This window comes from Apteryx rowi, unplaced genomic scaffold, assembly GCF_003343035.1.
Source record: "Apteryx rowi isolate R43461 unplaced genomic scaffold, aptRow1 scaffold_5, whole genome shotgun sequence".
Taxonomy (NCBI): domain Eukaryota; kingdom Metazoa; phylum Chordata; class Aves; order Apterygiformes; family Apterygidae; genus Apteryx; species Apteryx rowi.
This window is the reverse complement of record NW_020450760.1, coordinates 6,650,210-6,668,367: the sequence shown is the minus strand read 5'-3', so window position 1 is coordinate 6,668,367 and position 18,158 is coordinate 6,650,210. Positions and strand designations below refer to the sequence as shown.

The following is an 18,158-nucleotide window of genomic DNA, read 5'->3' as shown; positions in this document are numbered from 1 at the left end:
CCCTCCCGGGCCGGGCCGGGGGCGGCCGGCGGAAAAAGTTTGGAGCCGGCCGCGGGGGGAGAGGGGCCGGGGCGGCGGGGGCGGCTGCCAGCGCAGCCCGGGGTCGCCGCTGCCCGCCGCCGCCGCTGCTGCAGTGATTTTTCAAGCCCACTGTGCGCTTGGCACTCGGCTCCCCTCGGCTCTCCCTCCGCCGCCGGTTTCCCCCCGCGGGGCTGAGCCGGGGCGCCGCGGCCCCGGGGCAGCCCTCGCCGCCGCCGCCGGTACCGGCGAAAAAAGCGAGCCGCGAGGGCGCCCGCGGGAGGGTCTGACACGGGGCCCCGCGTCCCTCCCAGCAGCCTGCGGCGCGGTGTCCCGGAGGACCCGCAGCCCCAGATTTCCACCAGGCGCTTTTTCCCCCAGCGTGACGCTTGCCCTGTAATAGGCGCAACTTGTCGGCTCTGTTTCCCCAGCCCGGTGTCTGGAGGCATGTGACATTCATGCTTCTTTGTGGTAATGAAGCACCCTGAAATATGCAACAGCGCTTGCAGGGAAGTGGATAAAGAATCCCTTACTATAAAGGCACCGCGTTCTTGCCTCTTTGCAAAGAGGAAACAGTGCAGAAAACCAAAGATGAAGACGGGTTTGTTTTCAGTGAAGCAGCTAATGAGCAAAACCACTGCTCTGTGAATGGTGGCCATTGCTGCAAGTTGGATTTGTTGTATATGAAAACGCTAATACAGATCCTTTGCTGGGTGAACGGCACAGGGGTCCTATTTTCAGTGCTTTGAATGAAATAAACAAATGAGTTCAAACAAAATGTTGGGCCCACACTTTATATTTCATACTCAGAGATAAATGATTCTGGGATACTGATTTTAGTCTGTATCTATATTTCTGGCACCCACTCAGCCAAGTTAAGCAAAACTGTTTCATAAAAATCTGCTCAGTGAAGCAGGAATTAAAATATGTGAACCCTTGTTCCAAAAAAAAGGGCTAAAATTCTCTTTTCACACCACCATTACCCCAACATAACTCCATTCATTGCTGTCCTGACTGGCACTGGTTTAAATGTGAGGACAATCAGGCCCAGCAATATCCTGCAAATGTGAACAACATACTGAAATTTAACAGAGTTACACCTGAGTTGTACTTGGCCCATTGTGGCTACGCATTTATTTGTAAACCCCATCGCATGSGTTTGTAAGGGCATAGTACAGAGAGACAGAGACATTATGACCTTGGGTACAGGCAGTAATTGTACAGCAAATATATTTTCTGTAATGATGCTGAAAAAGATGAAGTCCTTTTCTGTCAGTCTACTGTGTAACATACAGTGCTTAATATATTGTGCTCGTTCAATTATAGTTTTACTGAGCTGGAGTCACAAGAGACAGCAAAGCTTTTCAGGCTTTCTGGTGATTTCCTGAAGGTATTTCAGCACTTGGTCACAGTACAGAACATAATAAATTGCACCATCTGTATACGTAGTTCTTGGTTCCTGACAGAATGAGAGATAAGGCTTTAGGCGTTGTACGCCAAAAAAAATGCAACACAGATTTCTTTTCTTTCAGTGTTTACAATGACTTAATGTCAAAAGAACTGTAGATTTTCCTGCCATTMGCAACTGCCCAAGTTCCAGTCTCTAAGTGTTGTTCCTTTGGATCAAAGTCAAACTGGGGGTCAGAGGACCCAGGGCCAAACTCCACTTGCAGTTRCGCAGAAGCAAGTGCAATGCAGGATATTGTTGCAATGTAAATAAGAGCAGAGTTTGGCCCAGGTAGTTGACATCTTTTATGTTTTGGACTGATAAGGGGCAGCTCCCTTAGCAAAATGACTGGGCTGCAGATGCATTAAATTCAGGCTCCAGCCCTGGCCCCAGTCATGCTGTCCACATGCAGGAGTATTTCCCATTAAACTGAATGGCTGAAGAAAGTGCTGAACATGAGTCCTGTTCTTGTCCACATGGTACCAGTGCTTTTCATTAATTTCATTGATTTCTGTTCTGTAGTTCCYATGGAGAGAAAGTAAGACTCCAGGAATATTTCCCACTTATAAGAAGGATAAACAATATGGTGCTTATAAAACTGCAGGCTCTAAATCAATGACAGACTTTATATATGTTTTGCTTAATAGCATGTTATGTGTTTTGTAGCAGCAGGGTGGATGCAAGGAAGTACATGATGATTTTTCTGTAGCAGTCACACTACTTAAATGTTGAGATGGACATTGGCAACAGGTTTGATTGCTGAACCAGAACCACACTTTCCTGAGCTGTAATCCTATTTCTAACCATGATTCCCTGTGTTACCTTGAACATATTTTTTAAATTATCTGCACCAGTTTTCTCACCTGTTAAAACGGCATGTCCAAATCTAGCTACTTGAAGGCTGTGGTGTGTTTGGTGGCTGAGGTAGCGAAGGGGTCCCGACTTCCAAGGCGTATTTAGCACATCACAGAAATCAAAAGCACTGCCTGATTCTTTGCTTGTGTGAGCAATACACGAGCCTAGGTTATGGCTTAGGGCTCTGGAGATGACAAGCGCTTTATAAGTACTAAGTGCCACTGCTCATAAAAAAAACTTAAGCTATTTGAAAGGATTTTTTTTTTTTTTCAGAAAAAGGCTACGCAAGCAATATCATTCAAGTGGTCTCTGAAAAATTTAACACACATCAACACTCAACAGAATAATGGCCATTATTATTTTTCCTTTCATATTTGGTTTGATTATCAAAGAGGAGATTAGTTTATCTCGTTTGCTCTTTTTTTAACAAATCTTGATAATAAGAACAATTATGATTAACACTCCAATACAGTGACTACTCAGGAAACATTATAAGGACTGCAGCACTGATTAGCTGTACAAGCAAACATTATCCATACTCCTTTAATCTAAGTAGCCTTAATGGTTATAATGAACTCTAAGAGGCTATTTTGATGCTATAGACTGAGTTTACAATAGGTATTCAAGTGTTCAGAGGACCTAGGAGAAGGTTCTATTCCAAGCTGACTTGTCGAAACTTCATTAAAATCAATAGATTTTCACCAATCTGACTTTAGGCAGAATTTGTTCCTACCTCTTCTGATACATTCAAATTGGCTTCTAGCTGGAGTCAGAAGCAAAGGAAGTGATGGAGATGACTTCTCAGGATGGGGCTTTGTGGTCAGTCAGGCCTTGGAAGAATCCATTTAAGCCTTTTTTGCTAATGACATTTCTGGATGTAAGTCAACGAGCTCAAGAAGAGTTTTAGACCTGGTGAAACACTAGCCAAAACAGAAACAGAAAACATTTCAGCACTGTGAATTCAAAGCCTCCTGCTGTYTCTCTCAGTTCTCATTCCTAGTGTTGATCCTAAAATACCATCAACAGACTGGTAAATTCACATTATTGCCTTACTTTGAACATTTGATCATACTGAAAATATTACTATTGATGTTCTTTTAAAAATATTTTTTATTGCTCCATCTATGTAAAGCAGTGCTTTCAACATGTGAAAAGCAAATTTATTGTCCGTAAATTTAAATTCTCTACATGGGAATCTACAACCTGTAGGGGAGTCTTTAGACATCCACAAACTAATAAAGGTCACAACATTAGCAAAAGCAGTGGAGGAATTTGCAGTTCTCCAGACACTGTCTTAGGTAATTTTCAGGGGGTGAAGGGTTGGGTTTGCTCTTGATGATCCCAAGTATTTTACTCAATACAGAATAACCCTAAGACAATGTAATTGTGTTTACACATATAAATAACAGACTTGATTTTAGAAGACTTGATCGTTCAGTTTTTCTGTGATTCTAGTTTAGTGGAAAAAGATTCCCAGCCAAAACACATCTAGAATAAATTGTTAACACAACTGTTTTTTTTTTATTTTTATTTTTGATATATTGAATAACTCAAGTTAATCAAATACTGGAAGTGGATTTTAAGTTTTAAAGCATTCAGGGCTCTTCAAGTTTTCTCCTAGATAAATATGGGCTACTGTCCTATAACTAGAAACTAAAGACAAAGTGTCTCCTTTCCATTGGTATAGATCAGGAATACCTTCATCAAGATCAATGGATCTATGTCAGTTCAAAGGAGGAGTGAAGTAGGAGCAACATATAAGACTGCATCATGTAATCTTTAGGTTGTGTTCCAGCACCTTAAATTATAGGACACTGCAGATTTGTATTCATGACCAGAAATGACCTCTGTTATGACTATACATCATGTAAGCCTGTTCTTGCCTTTTCAGTTTTCTAGCTCTAAAATGCTGCATTCGGTGATAAACAGGCCTCCTGCTTACTCACTTTTGATAGTTTGTTACGATTTGTTTTCTTCAGCAAATGGATTTGCTCAGCAGCATCACTGATCTTTATTCATAAATGTAAGGAAAAATGTGTGGAATTATATATTAAAAGTGTCTGGGAAAGTCCCAGATGTGAGGAAGGCCTTGTATGCCCCAAATATGTCTGTTTTTTCCAGCTATATCAATAGGTCTTATAACACCTTACTTCCCCTTACAGGTATTACCTTCTTAGTCCATTATGGCTATTATAATGAAGTCCGTACATTCTGAAAAAATTTCAGTTTGCAGGATTCACCTCAGTGCCATATCAATTCTTACACTCTGTGTTTATTACTGCTTAGGTTTCATCTGTTTTTACAGCCATTTGCAGATGTTTTACAGAAGATTATATGCTTGTTATTTAAACAGGCAAAAGATTGCATGAAGACATTTCCTTCACATTTACTCTTGGATTCCATTTCACTCTCTTGCAGGTCTGATGTAAAACACAGGGCTGGTTATACAGTTTTAGGTGGAATTCCTCATCAGCTTTAATGTGGAATCCAGTACAATTGTCTAATACTTTATGGCCTGTAGCTGCTCCACTGGAAAATATCTGATCAGATGATAATTATTCGTCAAACTTTAGTAAGCCCTAGAATACCTCTGCTTATTCCATGCAACTATTAAGGATGTGTTTCTCTACTACCCTTGAGGTAGTAGAGTAACTATAGTAGAGTAACTATAATTGCCCAGACTACTATGGAAATGGATAGATGACAAGGATGAGGGTGAACAAACTTACAAGAGTGTAAGTATTTCCAGTGGAAGGGCAAGGACTGAATTACAATTTCTAGAGAAAACTGTCAGCGTGACTTCTTTTTAACTCCTCCTGCATGTAGGAACCTCCGAATATTTTGGTTAAGGTGCTAAAGGCACTGATCTGATTAAAAGAAAGCTGAAGTCAAGTTTTGTGAAATCTTTTTTTGATTGTCTCTTTAGTGAACACCAAGAGTCAGAATCTTCCCCCAAACTATGAGTCCAAGAGTTTCTATTCTCAGCCTAAATATGACTGAATTGCTCTGGTGACTAAAACCTTTGTCTGTAGGTCCATAGGCTGGACAATGTTTAATCAAAAAATGTTTTAAATATGGTCCTTTTGATAGAAAATAGATTTCTCTTTCTGCCCTGTATCTCTCTCACCTGTTACCTCTATTTTTAATCTGAAAAATTAGGAATGAGATTTTAAAAAGCTGCCAGTCTGCAGATCTCAGGGGAGGGTTGTCCAATCTGTAACTGTGGCTGGGACCACCCTGACCACCTGTCTTCCAAAACAGAGGCTGCTCGGGCAAGGCACTTGGGTGAGATGCTGAGGAGCAGCGTACAAAATCCTCTGGGGAAGCACAGCGAAAGAGATCAGGGTTGGCTCATATCTTCTGCATTTTAATGCAGACCTTTGTCCTGAGGTCAGGAGAGTGCCCAGAAATAATCCAAGAACTTCTCAGGCAGGATTGCTCCAAACACAACTTAGCAGGAGAAACAGTGGCCAGCAAAGCAGAGCTATAACACACCCAGAGTGTCCCTGTCTCCCTGCATGTGAGCCCACCATTTACACAGGAGGCAGGAGCACAATGTGCTGCCTGATTGATTCCAGTCCTTAAGGGGTTTTGATGATAGGAGAAACTGCAAGAAAAGCTTGAATAATGTATGAAATTATTCAATAATTAATAAAAGTCATCAGAAACACTCTACTGAAAACCAGCTTTGCAAATAGTTTCTCACCATTCTTTTTCTTTTTCCTTATTATGCTGGTCAGTGGGATTCATCTGTAATTTGATGACAGCAGTCCCTCCATTTTGATTTAGCACCTATCTGGCTATGTTTGTGTATGGGAGAATAGGTGTGAGGACTTCATTTACGGCCAGGAAATTGCCATTTCCGTTACAGGTGAGTGGAAAGCGATCAAAATCTGCCACGCAAAGCCAAGCAGATGACTTGGCAAGCAAGTGCCTAACATGGGTGAAGGAAGGAGGGAGTGACTGCATTCACTGAAGACTGCTGAGCAACAAAATGCCACTGCGTTCATCAGTTGCAAGCAAAAGCTGAGGAAGGAAAGGATAGAAAGATGGTCTCAGTGGTCTGCCTCCCTCAGTTCTTCTACTGCTAGGGCACACCAGACCTGTATCTTTTTGGAGAGGGCACTGATTGTGAAAATCCTGTGCAAATCCTGCACTACCCCATAGTGTAAGGAGAACTGAGAGGAATATCACAGAGGGGAAGAGGAGAGGGGAAGAGGAGTGTACGCCTACCCATGTGTAGGTGTACACATGGACAGTAGCTGAAAGGAGAAAACAAAGTGACTTTATAATGATGAGTTTTTTTGAAATGTGTGCCCCATACTTACATTCACTATTCCCCATCCCACCTACCCTGTAAGCTACATCAGGAAGATTTTGAGACACTTGGATGTAGACATGAAGGGGCAGCATGTACCCAGGGAAGAGCAGAAGCATGCTCTTATGTGAACTGCTGAAGTAAAACTAGTTTCTGGTTTTAATTTTTTCAGATACRTGTACAGCCATGGTTTGAATGTGCTCATAAACAGCCTGCCCCAGGGAATCCCGTCCCTGGTGACTTCCCTTCCCTTCCCATCAGCTACCGTGTCAGCTGCTGCCCTGGGAGCCTGGTTTGGGGCCTCCTCTGCAGAGAAACCTTATCAAGAGCATTCACACCAGGCTGTAGCAAACATACAAACCTACACCCCTTCAGGCAGCCAACACGGRGACTTTTTATCATTTAGCAAAACAAGGCCTAAATTCTGCCAAACTAAATTCTGCTCAAGCATGGTGAGTTGCACCTGACCTTGGTTTCAGGAGGAATCATGAGGGTGGTATTAATTGTAACTAAACACTAGTAGAAACACACCCTGAGTTAATTTTGTTTTTCTTTTCTCACCCATAAGCTCCATGGTGGATTTCTGTAAAAATTCATTATACCATTACACCATTATATATGTCCATTATATTCTTTAACAAYATATCCAAATGCAGCATCCATTTTGGTGAGGTGAGATGTGATTTAGTGTCACAACTTGACATTTGTTAATAGCAGGGAAAGAAATAYGAGGTTGTGCCCATGTCTAACACAGAATTTTGGTGAATATTTTATATTGGCCAAGGTTAAAAGTTAAGAGCCAGACCGAACAGCTCTGACTCTAATGAGACCATCTGTCTCATAACAAGAGCTATTGATTGGTTACTAGACATAGCTAATAGGAGAATATTACAAAGACACCACTGGCAGCAGAGCTCACCATTTTGATCTGCTGCAGTTGGATAGCACTGGGGTTAATGGAGAGTATCTCTACAACATTCGGACACTAAGAACCAAACTCTGCCCTGGGACAAACACTGATGGCTCCCAGTGGCATTACTGATAGCAATTCCCAGTTCTCCCAACCGGTTTCCATTTGGTCTATAATGCAGGCCTTTCCTTTAAAGATTAATTCAGAATTATTCAATACATCTCTTCTCTCCTGAAAATATATTACAGATCTGTCTGCAGCCAGGAAGGAAGATCCATCAGTTTGTCARTGGCTTCTAGGCTTCTACAGGTTGTCACAGCTCTGTAAGTCTTTTGCATCATCTATGTCTGATGTCACCACAAGGAATGTGCTCCAATCCGGTTGGCCACTGTCATCATTTCTTAGATTCTGCAGGTCCCTATTTATCTCAAGAAAGAGGAGAAAGACACCTGAATAGGTGCCTAAGCTTTCCAGCATGCAGATATACTTGGATCTGCCTGTTGTCCATAGACGGTAGGTTAATCCAGTGCCTGGCAAGATGGGGTTACCTTGTTAGAGAAGGGGTGGCGAACAGCATCTGAGCACAGGGCTCTTTGTAGTGTTGACTGACTCTTTATCAGAAACGAAAGCAAAAACAAAAACTCCACCCACATGCTGCCTGAAACACCTTGTAACCTTCCTTGTGCAAAAAAGAGCCTAACAAATAGCTCTTTCAACTATGGCTCAGAATCGCTTCCCTGTCAAAATCTTATTTAAATACATATGTAGCTATTAGATCTCCCCTTACTAAGCCCATCAACATCAGCAGGCATTTATCAGTCTGCAGTTTCAACACACTGATAATCGGGGTTTTGCTCTGAACCAGGCAATGGAGTTAGATTTTATTGCATTCTAAAAAATGTATCTCCCACAAATAAAATCTCAGTTCCCATCTTCAGCTTTCTAAAATGATATTGCTGTATTCTGATTATTGGAAACATTCAAATCCCAAGTCTGTCCATTTTTCCTACTTCATCTTAACAAATGCATGTACTAGATAGAAGAAAAAAACCCTCTTTTTACAGGACTAGACTGAATCAACCTGACTGTATGTAGTTGTTCCTGCTGAAGAACATACTTCAAACTACAAACCTTGGAGTACTCTTCAGCTTGCAGTCTGCATGCAGCTCACTAACAGTTTGAGAGCTCTCGCCAGGTCCCAGGAAGACAGCAGTTAAGATGCCTGTGTCCATGTCTCTGAATGCTGGTGCCAGCACTCTGTTCCAGGCAGCTTCAGTTGTGCTCTCTCCTGCTCTAAACTTCAGAGGTGCCTCGTGGCCAAGAAGCAGACAATCATCTTTATCTTCAAGAAACACAGTTTTCCACCATCCCTGCTCAGGCTTTGTGAAAATGGGATGAAAGAAAGTGCTGCAAAATTACTGTGCACTCTTTGAAGAAAGATTGTTTCTTCCTGTGATGAGTGACGGACGATTGCCCCATGAGTGTTCCCGCTGATACTCATAATGTTCACCTAATTTTTTAATGGACTTTTCATCCTCTTAAAGTGTTCACAACATATTTATTTGATGCTTACCTGTAGACACTGTGATATAATCAAAGAGAAGTAGGTTGAGCCTAGTTTTAAGTTCCCTATCACTGGATGTTTTTAAGGATATTAAAATTGCATCTGTCAGGATCAACAGAGGCTGAACCTGCTTGGAGACAAGAAGATGGACTGGATCCATCTTTGTCAGTCCTTTTTGATCCCCAGACCACCAAGGATCACCTTGTGCCATGTTTTTGCAATGGTTTTCATTTCAAAGTAGGCTAGGTGTTGAATGTTATTGCTTTTATCTTTTCTGATTTTTGCTTGTTAGTTAGTGCACATCTGTGGAGAAGGAGGGGGAAGAGTGTGTATGATCTTTTTTTAAGTTTGCAGTTTTCCTTTCCGTCTCCTTCTGATGTTTTGGAACCCCCCAGGAGTCACTGTTTTCTTGGGGAACCTTGCCATCCATTTCTCTGACTGTATGGTTCTGCAGTGGAGGGAGAAAACAGCTGTGCAAGGTGTTATTAAGAGATAATTGAGGCAACGTTACCTGATCTTTGCTCGTGATCATATGTAATAGCTTACCCAGGTGCAGTGCCCTCCTAACACACACACACAGCCTCAGAAGCATTCGTTGGCAACATTTGCCCCCAGGAGATAATGATAGACAGCCACACTATCACTGTGGTACTACTTACATCGCTTATGTGACCTCACACTGCTTCATCTGTCCCTGGGTTTGAAGATCCAATCTTATTTTAATGACTGCCAGGACTGTATTAACACTTCCTATGTCCCTTAGCTTTTTCATTATTTTAATTCCCAAGTGCATCTCCCTCCCACTAGCTGCTGATTCAAAGTGAAATGTACCCAAAGCCCCCTTGTGAGACTGATGTTATTTTGCATTCCTCTCAGTGCCTCCTAAGCACTCTGAGATCCTCCTATGAAAGTCATTACATAAATGCAAAGCATTGTATTGTTAGAACTTTAAATCATGACAGATTTTGAATACATATTTTTTGTGACTCAGTCATGAAGAACTACAATTTGCATATAATATTTTCCTGTATTCAATATACCTTCCTTCTCATTTAATCCTTCTGACTTGTGCTGCTGTAATAACTCTAAACCTAAATTACAGAAGCAACTGTGGATCACCTTGCTGCTAACTTGGTGATGAGTAATCTTGATATACCTACAGGCAAGAATAGCTGACAATTGTTTGTAATAAGCAGGGAGGAAACCTATAATCAGAGGAAATATTTCTCTGTTTATGAACATCTCCATCCCTTTTGCTTTCTTCATATCCAGAGCTATAGTAGGCATTCTGTATATCTGTCTGAAATGAATATTATTTCTTTGTGCTTATTACAGCAGAGCCTGGGGATGGTCTTGTATTGGGGCTTCATGTGATAAGGCACTGGGCAAATACCAAGTAATATGCAGTGCTGTCCCAGTGCACCTACAGTCTTAAAGAACAGAACAGGCAACCAGTGAGGGGGTATAAAATGCAAGAATTAATGGAATTGGTAAGTGATTCTCTGTCTTTAAAGTATCTTCTTTTGCAAAGGACCACTTCATCTGTCTTGGAAACACCATGCTGCCTATCTAGCCAGCTCCTTAGCTGCTCTTTTCTGGTTTCCATTAAATAAATCTGCCAGGTGAGAGTGACAGTCCTCCAGACTCCCAGATGAGGKACAGGGTTTGCAGTGCAGCATGTGTGCCTCTAGAGAACTGTTCAGTAAACTGAAATACAGGGTCCAGTTCTGCACACCTGTCCCAGCAGTATAGGAATGCAATGCTGCCATGGTATACTGGATATTGCAGGCAGGGGTCTGTTTCCTTCATGGCTTTCAGAAAGGGACCTGACCAGAGTTAGGACCTACCTGACCAGGAAAAGCCCTGTTTCTGCCATGCTGCTTTCCATAATACAACCCCTCTGCCCTTTTAAAAGTCTTTGCGATGTGTCCTCTTAATGGGAGGGAAAATACGTTCTTGAAGACAGTATACCCTATCACTTCTTTCATTATGTTTTTTTTCAGGTGGAATGATTTCTTGCTTGGGAAAATGAATGTTTGTACTCAAGTGAAAGGCCTTTGCTTGCAGCAAAGCTGTTTTATCAGAATACTGTTTTTCCCCTTCTCTTATCCTGCACTTGCATATATTCCTGCAATGCTCATTTTTGCTGGAATAATCTGGCATTAGCTATGCTGACAATCCCACGCAGAGCTACTTAGCTACGAGCTGGTTTGGGTTCCAGAGCAAACAGACTGGTTCTCTTCCCCTTTTTTCCTCCTCTTTTGCCCTAGTGGTCACCCCATGCTGATTCTCACCCTACCCCCTGCCTGACACACTTTTCCCTGCTCCGCTCCCTTGCTGGTGTGGGTGGTACAGCTGGGCAGTGGCTCCAGAGTCCCAGGGCAATTGCTCCTGCCCCTGCACTGGTTTTGATGGGCTTTGGCAGCACTGTTAAAATGTGCATTATTCCTTTTCTCTCCTATTTTGTGATGTTGGAGCATGATAAGTGCTCAGCTAATACAGGTCTCGTCCTTCTCATCTTTTCGAATGTAACTCAGTCATAAGGCTTCTTCCCAAGTACTGCTGCCTCACATGAGCAGTTAATGGATTCCATTTCCCTGTTTGATTCTGGAAGCTGAACTCACCACTGCCAAACATGGAAAATAAACCACCACACAGCTGCAGAAAGACAATTAATTGCCACAGAATGATTTCTCCTTTGCTGGAAGACTACAAACTCTCTGGACGCATTTTTGTACCCTAGCTTCAGTGGGATAACTTGAGCCTACACCTGCTTGTGTAGGCTTTCAGGCACCTCAACCTTTGCTAACATCCTCTACCTGCCACAGGTTAAACGCATTTTTGTAACTAGCTCAGGTGCCCCCTCCCCCCCCMAAAAAAAGACTGATTCTCTTTTCCTCTGAAAAAGTTTTACACTTATTTCTCTTCTCTAACTTAATAAATTTATAGTAGATTTGATCTGATTCGAGGGGAGAATGCACAAATACAAAATCAGACTGTTCTGGTGAGATCCAGTAGAGCCTGCAGGCCTCTGAGGGATGGGAAGATCTCCACCAGCAGCAACTGGCACATTGCATGGCTGCGTGGGGACCTTCAGGGAAGGGGGAACAGTTCTGCCCAAAAGCTTTCTCCAATCTGCTGATCATTTGCTCTCATGTACGTTTTTATTTGAGTGCACTATTTCTTGTTTGAGCCAARGGTGAGGTTTGGCCTTTTTTGGACACTCATTCAGGCTTCCTTTACATTTGTTCAAATTGTGTGCATCCATCCTGTCCATCAATGTATCGCCTTGCTTTCCACAAAGGTAATAAACTCCTATGCCCTTAAACGCTTTGGTCCATAACTTCCCTCACATAAATATGCTCATTAACTTTTCTACAAGATGACTTGCATGAGGAAAATGACATATGTGCTCACTGGTAGGAAGATAAGAGTCTGAGGTAATTGGATTAGCCGTAATAGAAAAATGGGTGAGCTGCAGGAATGGAATTCACCCAGGACAGATTTGGAGCATAGAATATCTGAGTGCTGCAAATCTGGTAGCAAATGAGGCTCATTCGGATGTCAGTCCAATAGGGTTTATGAATGTTTATCTAACACTGAACTTGTGTATCAYCTATAGGACTTAGGAGGCCATGCACCTACAGATAAATACATACAGTATTCTTTGATGGAAAGAAACCCTGGTCAATACATTTATTCAGGCTGAGAAAACTATAAGAATTTCACCATAGTTGGTAATCTAGTAAAAAAATGGTCACCCCAAAATTCTGAAATATCAATATATTCTACATTACTTCTCTTTGTTTTACCTTTAGCCTCCAAATCTGAAAAAAATTCCTTGTTCTTCCATGCCATCCCATTGACATCAGTGGGAGGCACTGGCTGTAAGTTCCTCTGTCCAAATTGGCCAGCCTGAAAAGAACAGCACTGACCTTTAACCCAAAAAGGAGATTTAGAACCAGTTATTTACAGAAGATTTAAATAATGAAATTCTCCCCAAAGGCTGGCTGCAAAAAGATAGAACTAGGATAACTCACACATACCATATACACACCCATGACTCATACATGTCAAACAGGCAAAGTGGACTCACTCAGTTCTGTTGAACTGTGAGGACTGATARTACCTTGTGTTAAAATTTAAAGCCTCTGCTAAGTTCTCCATGTCCCCCTTCCTTCTCTCCAATGACTTGCTTGTGTACCTTATTGGTGACAAAAAGTTCAGTTTTTCTACTGATCTCCTTTCTGGACTGGAGATAATTATTCTCTGCAGTGATCTCCAGGATCTGCACTTGGCTCATGGAGATGTGCAGATCCATGTCCAAACTGTCTAAGGTGACCTGAGAGTCTGTTCTCCAGGGCCTCTCCACTGCTGACCCCTGCCAGCTCTGTCATGATGTCTGCCCAGGGCTGCATTCCCTGTGATGTAGCTGTTGTTTTCAAAGTGTCTTTATTCTGTTTCACTTTCATTCAATTTATAGTTGTCTCTAATAGTTGAGATTAATGTGGATTTTATTTTATGAGTGAGTACGGAGTTTATTTGCAGGTTATTTATTGCTCCAGCCACAGAGAAGAGATAAATCATTTTCAGAAGAAAATGTCCTGTTGTTTGCTATGGGCTCATTAAATTTGTCTAAACATTTAAAAAGTTCCCATTTAATTTCTGCCTGGAGTTAATTCCCATGAAACTAGGACTGAGAAGTAAAAGTGCAGTAAGCAATATATAGGACACGCAGTATCTTCAGAAACCAGCTTATGCTCCYTCCTCTTGGGTTTATTAAAAAACTCTATCTGTGCAGGGTTATGTATCCGTTTTCTTTCAAAACAATCTACTTCTTATATTAGAAGATAAACACACCTGATCAGCCCCCCATATGTTTTACAAGCCCAGCAATGTGTCAAGCTCAAAATGCTGCTGCCCCTGGATTACCAAAGAGAGCAACAATAAGATTCTCTTGAAAAGACTCTCAAACTTCTTCTGTTCAGGTTTTCTACCCCCCTGCCACCTCTTTTCAGGATTGCTCACCCCTTACTTCTTTCCACAGGCTCTTAATACCCTCTTCTAAGTAACAAATATCTACTCACCTCAGCAAGTCCTCAGAACTCCCTATATTTCTTTCAAATAGGCTCAGTGGAGACAAATATAGCATGTCCACAGCACCCTCTTGTATGAGATAAGAGCTATATATTGATATAATAATTATATATTAACATGGTGATGTACTTATTTATATAAAACTCTCCTAAAAATGGTTCTCCACATATAAGGATCAAGATTTTCACAGACAGCTAATGATTTTGAGCAACACTGTTGAGTGCCCAGTCTAAGGCAACATACAGGTATCTGAGCACCAGAAAGGGCTGAGAAATTTCTCTCTGAAAATCAGGCCTCTTCAAGCACTCAAAGCTTCAGATATCCAAACTAACAGAGCGCCTGGAGGATCTTAGTCCTCTTAAATTCACTGTATTTAATTTTGTTTTCTAACCGCACATGGACATCAGATGTACATGGCATTAAAAGATTTTGATAGAAACATATGCCGTTTTGCATAATAAATTATTTTTCGTTGTACTCTAAGAAAAACGGTCAGGCACTTGACAGTTTTGGAGGGAAATCTGGAAAAAACAGAAGAGTTAGCTGATAAATGTTTTGAAATATCAGTGTTTAAGGTCCTGATCCTTGAAAAACTTCAATGCATGCTTAACTTTATGCACTTAATGTTAAAATTATTAAAACTTTGGGATATATCCCAATACGGTGATTAGCCCATTCACCAAAAAAATTTTTATGAACATCATTTATGTTTTGTGTCTTAGACCAGTTCTTTACCAGTCTGACTAATTACATTTTCAGATTATTTTCCTCCACTTGTATGACTCCACCTATTTCTCTGTTTCAACATCATCTGTGAGGTAGCTAGATGTACGTTGACATATTAGTCTGGCTTTGCCATAGGAGACTATTTTTGGACTTGCTGTATAGTAAAATCTTAATTTTGTTCTCTATTATCAACCAATCTATTCCTTGTACCTGTGCTGTACTCAGTTCTGGCACCCAGTTAGAAATGCACCTTGTGTCAGAAACTAATGTGCTGTGTTACCTTGTTCAGTAAATGTAGTAAGAGACTCAACTCTGGCTCATCCAGAAGAGCAACTTCATCCCCTACCTGTATGCTCATCTGTGTGTTTTGCTTTTGTACTTCTTTGTGGTCTGTACTGATTACAACATGTTTTCATGTAAAAAATAGTTGCCTTTACTGTGTACACAGCATCCAAAAAGTCCATAGAGCTGTTGTTACACTTATTAGACTTTCTATTAGATTGCTAAGTAAGCACAAGTTTTCAAGTAACCTTAACGCATCACTCTTCTTTGTCAGCAAAATGCAATGGAAACCTGATGGTCTTTTTATTTCCTAAATTTGTCATGTCTCCAACCTTGGGTATTGAAATATTGGAAAAAAMCGGATGTTTATTTTCAGACATCCATTCATTCAACTGCTTTTGACAAATATGCCAAAATGTTATGTATGATTTTGCTTTCAGCTTCTCATGGAAAAAACTGCCTGTTCCAAGGGACCTGTTGGATCAAATTAAATAACCATTAGATGAGGGGTTTGTTTCATTGTCATTTAGCAAAGCAGAGCCAACKTCTTTTGCAGATCAGAAGAATAAGAATCAATCCTCTGCTTACCCCAGCACGGTGCCCATTCACATGCCTGGGTATTTATGCACAGTATATATACATGCTAAGAATAGAAGGCTGTAACCCTGTTGTTCTGTACATATACATTTGAGATGTATATAATCTCAGCCTCTCTGCACTTAGCAGAACCACTGGAGAAGTCTGCTAGTTTACCATATAGGACAAATAGCTAAATGTGGGGCTGATTGCAGTGATAAACATCAAAGTTGGAAGTCTCTCATGTGCTTACAGTAAAGGCCAGGAGAGAAAGACCCCCTTCTAAAACAAAACAAAGCAGAAAACAGAATAAGTAGGAGCTGAAATGATAAATTATAGAGGACATCATGTGGAGAAATCAAATAAATCTCTCTAAATATTTTTAGCATGCTCAGTTTCCTTTCAATAGCTCAACAGGAGGTTCAGCGGTCTCACCTGGCATCTTATTAACACTGCACTGATTGGTAAGCGGGCAGGAGTGGAGCAGCATTGGCATCTTGGTTAATCACTTCTTCTTGAAAATTGTGAAAATGACACAGGAGATACTTCACAAATGGAAAGCTGAGGATTTGCTGCAAAAGGTCTGTTTTCACAGCAGGTGGTCAATAAATCTAGCATTGTTATGGATCATAGTTACAAGTTGGTTTTCAAATGTTCCCAACCACATGCAGCATCTGCACAAACAATCTTTGCTGCAAATGAAAGATGGATTTTCTCCTGCATTTGAGCTTGCTTACCTTCCTTTCATCTGTGGCTTTTACTTGAGCTTTTCTTCAGATTCTGATATTTCAGAAGACTATTTTTGATCACTATCATCCTTTTTCAGTGCCTAGTGATTTCTTTGTTTTGAACTAAAAATATCTTTCATAAGCAATTCCCTATAGAAATGCTACTTTTAGTCTTAGTCACTGTTTGGATTTTTCCTCAGGGATGGAATGTTATTTTTCTTTTTTAATTCTCTATAAATTGTTGACACTAATGCTCTCTATAAAACTTATTGTGGACACTGTTCTGTATCGTGTATATATTTGGGATTAAGGAGAATTTATTACCGTGTGGTCTTAAAGCAGCTTTCTCATAAATCTTGGGTACACTCTGCTATCAGGCGAGTGCTGATTATATACCACTAGAAAAAAGGGGTTTTAAAATAGATCCAAGAATGAGAAAAATCTGAAGCTTTGTGATGAGCAGGTAGGAGAAGCAAGAGTGGGAGGAATTTGCAGCAAGAGAAAAATCTCAGCTTCCACAGAGGATGCTTGAGTGGACAACGCTTCTTCCTCGGCGTGGGAGAAGCTGTGGCCTATGAGGTGTCCCAGGGAGCACTGCATTGCTAGACACTGTAACAGCCAGCCAAGATGGAAAGCCCGAGCTCACCTCTCACCAATTTCAGGCTTTGGGACCTGGAATCTTGATTCCGTTCAATTAGAATAGGGGACATTCACGTCAGAAACCACATTCACATGCTCAAAAAGCTCAAGAACATCTGAAGTTGGGGCTCCTGCTCAAGGCCAGTTGTAGTTTTTGTCTGATTTTGAATCTTCTAGAGAGGTAGCTGACACAATATCTGCTTAAATACAGAGATACACATACTGTGTATTTAAATGGACATCATCATTTTGGAATGCCTAGCATGCTGAAAATCCACCCTTTGCATCAGGCTCTTCTAAGACACCCTAAATCAGACACCTAAACACGGAAACAACCCTACAGCCAATCTGTTGGCCTGATGCTTCCATGTTTGTAGTAGAGATATGTAAACAAACAAATAAGCATTTTGTGCACTTAAAGTGATTTCCAAAGCAATCATTCACTGAAGAAAAGAGAAAGAAAGTATACAATTTCTTAGTGATCGTTAAAACACACAAGTAAAACACAAGCATATGTGGTTTGTGAAGGGGAAATAAATCAGAAGTTAAAGTTTCAGGTTGCAGGGAAAAATTGTATTTCAGTGCAAAAAGAAAGGTTGTTCTAAATATTGATATCCTAAAATTAGTATTACTGCACCACAAGCTTGATAAGTGTTCAGAATTTATAATAGTGATAACTTCAGCAAAATATATATAAGTGGATCAATTTTTAATATGTGTAACTGCAAATCTGACAGAGATAAACCCTTCAATGAATCACAGACTCAACCTCTTGTTTGAAGTTAACAGTCATTTCATTAGATTTGACTTCAAAAAACCACCTTGACATGATGTAACATTATAAATTATGAACTATTTAAATTGCTCACTGAAAACATTTTATTTAATGATGTACTTTAAAAGCAACCAAATGTAAGCATGCTGTATATTTTACAGGTTACACATTTCATTCTCGGGGGACCATTTCATACTGGGAACTGTCATGCTAACTTCTTAGT

General features: G+C 40.8%; 1 protein-coding gene across 1 annotated transcript in view; it reads right to left on the bottom strand.

Annotated features, from left to right (window-relative positions):
• PRIMA1 (proline rich membrane anchor 1) overlaps window positions 1–13,433 on the bottom strand; it is a 68,381-nt gene extending 54,948 nt beyond the window's left edge. The window contains exon 1 of the mRNA XM_026079452.1: window positions 13,317–13,433. Coding sequence (XP_025935237.1) covers window positions 13,317–13,433 — 117 coding nt within the window. The remainder of the gene's footprint in view (window positions 1–13,316) is intronic.
• Window positions 13,434–18,158: the final 4,725 nt, after the last annotated feature.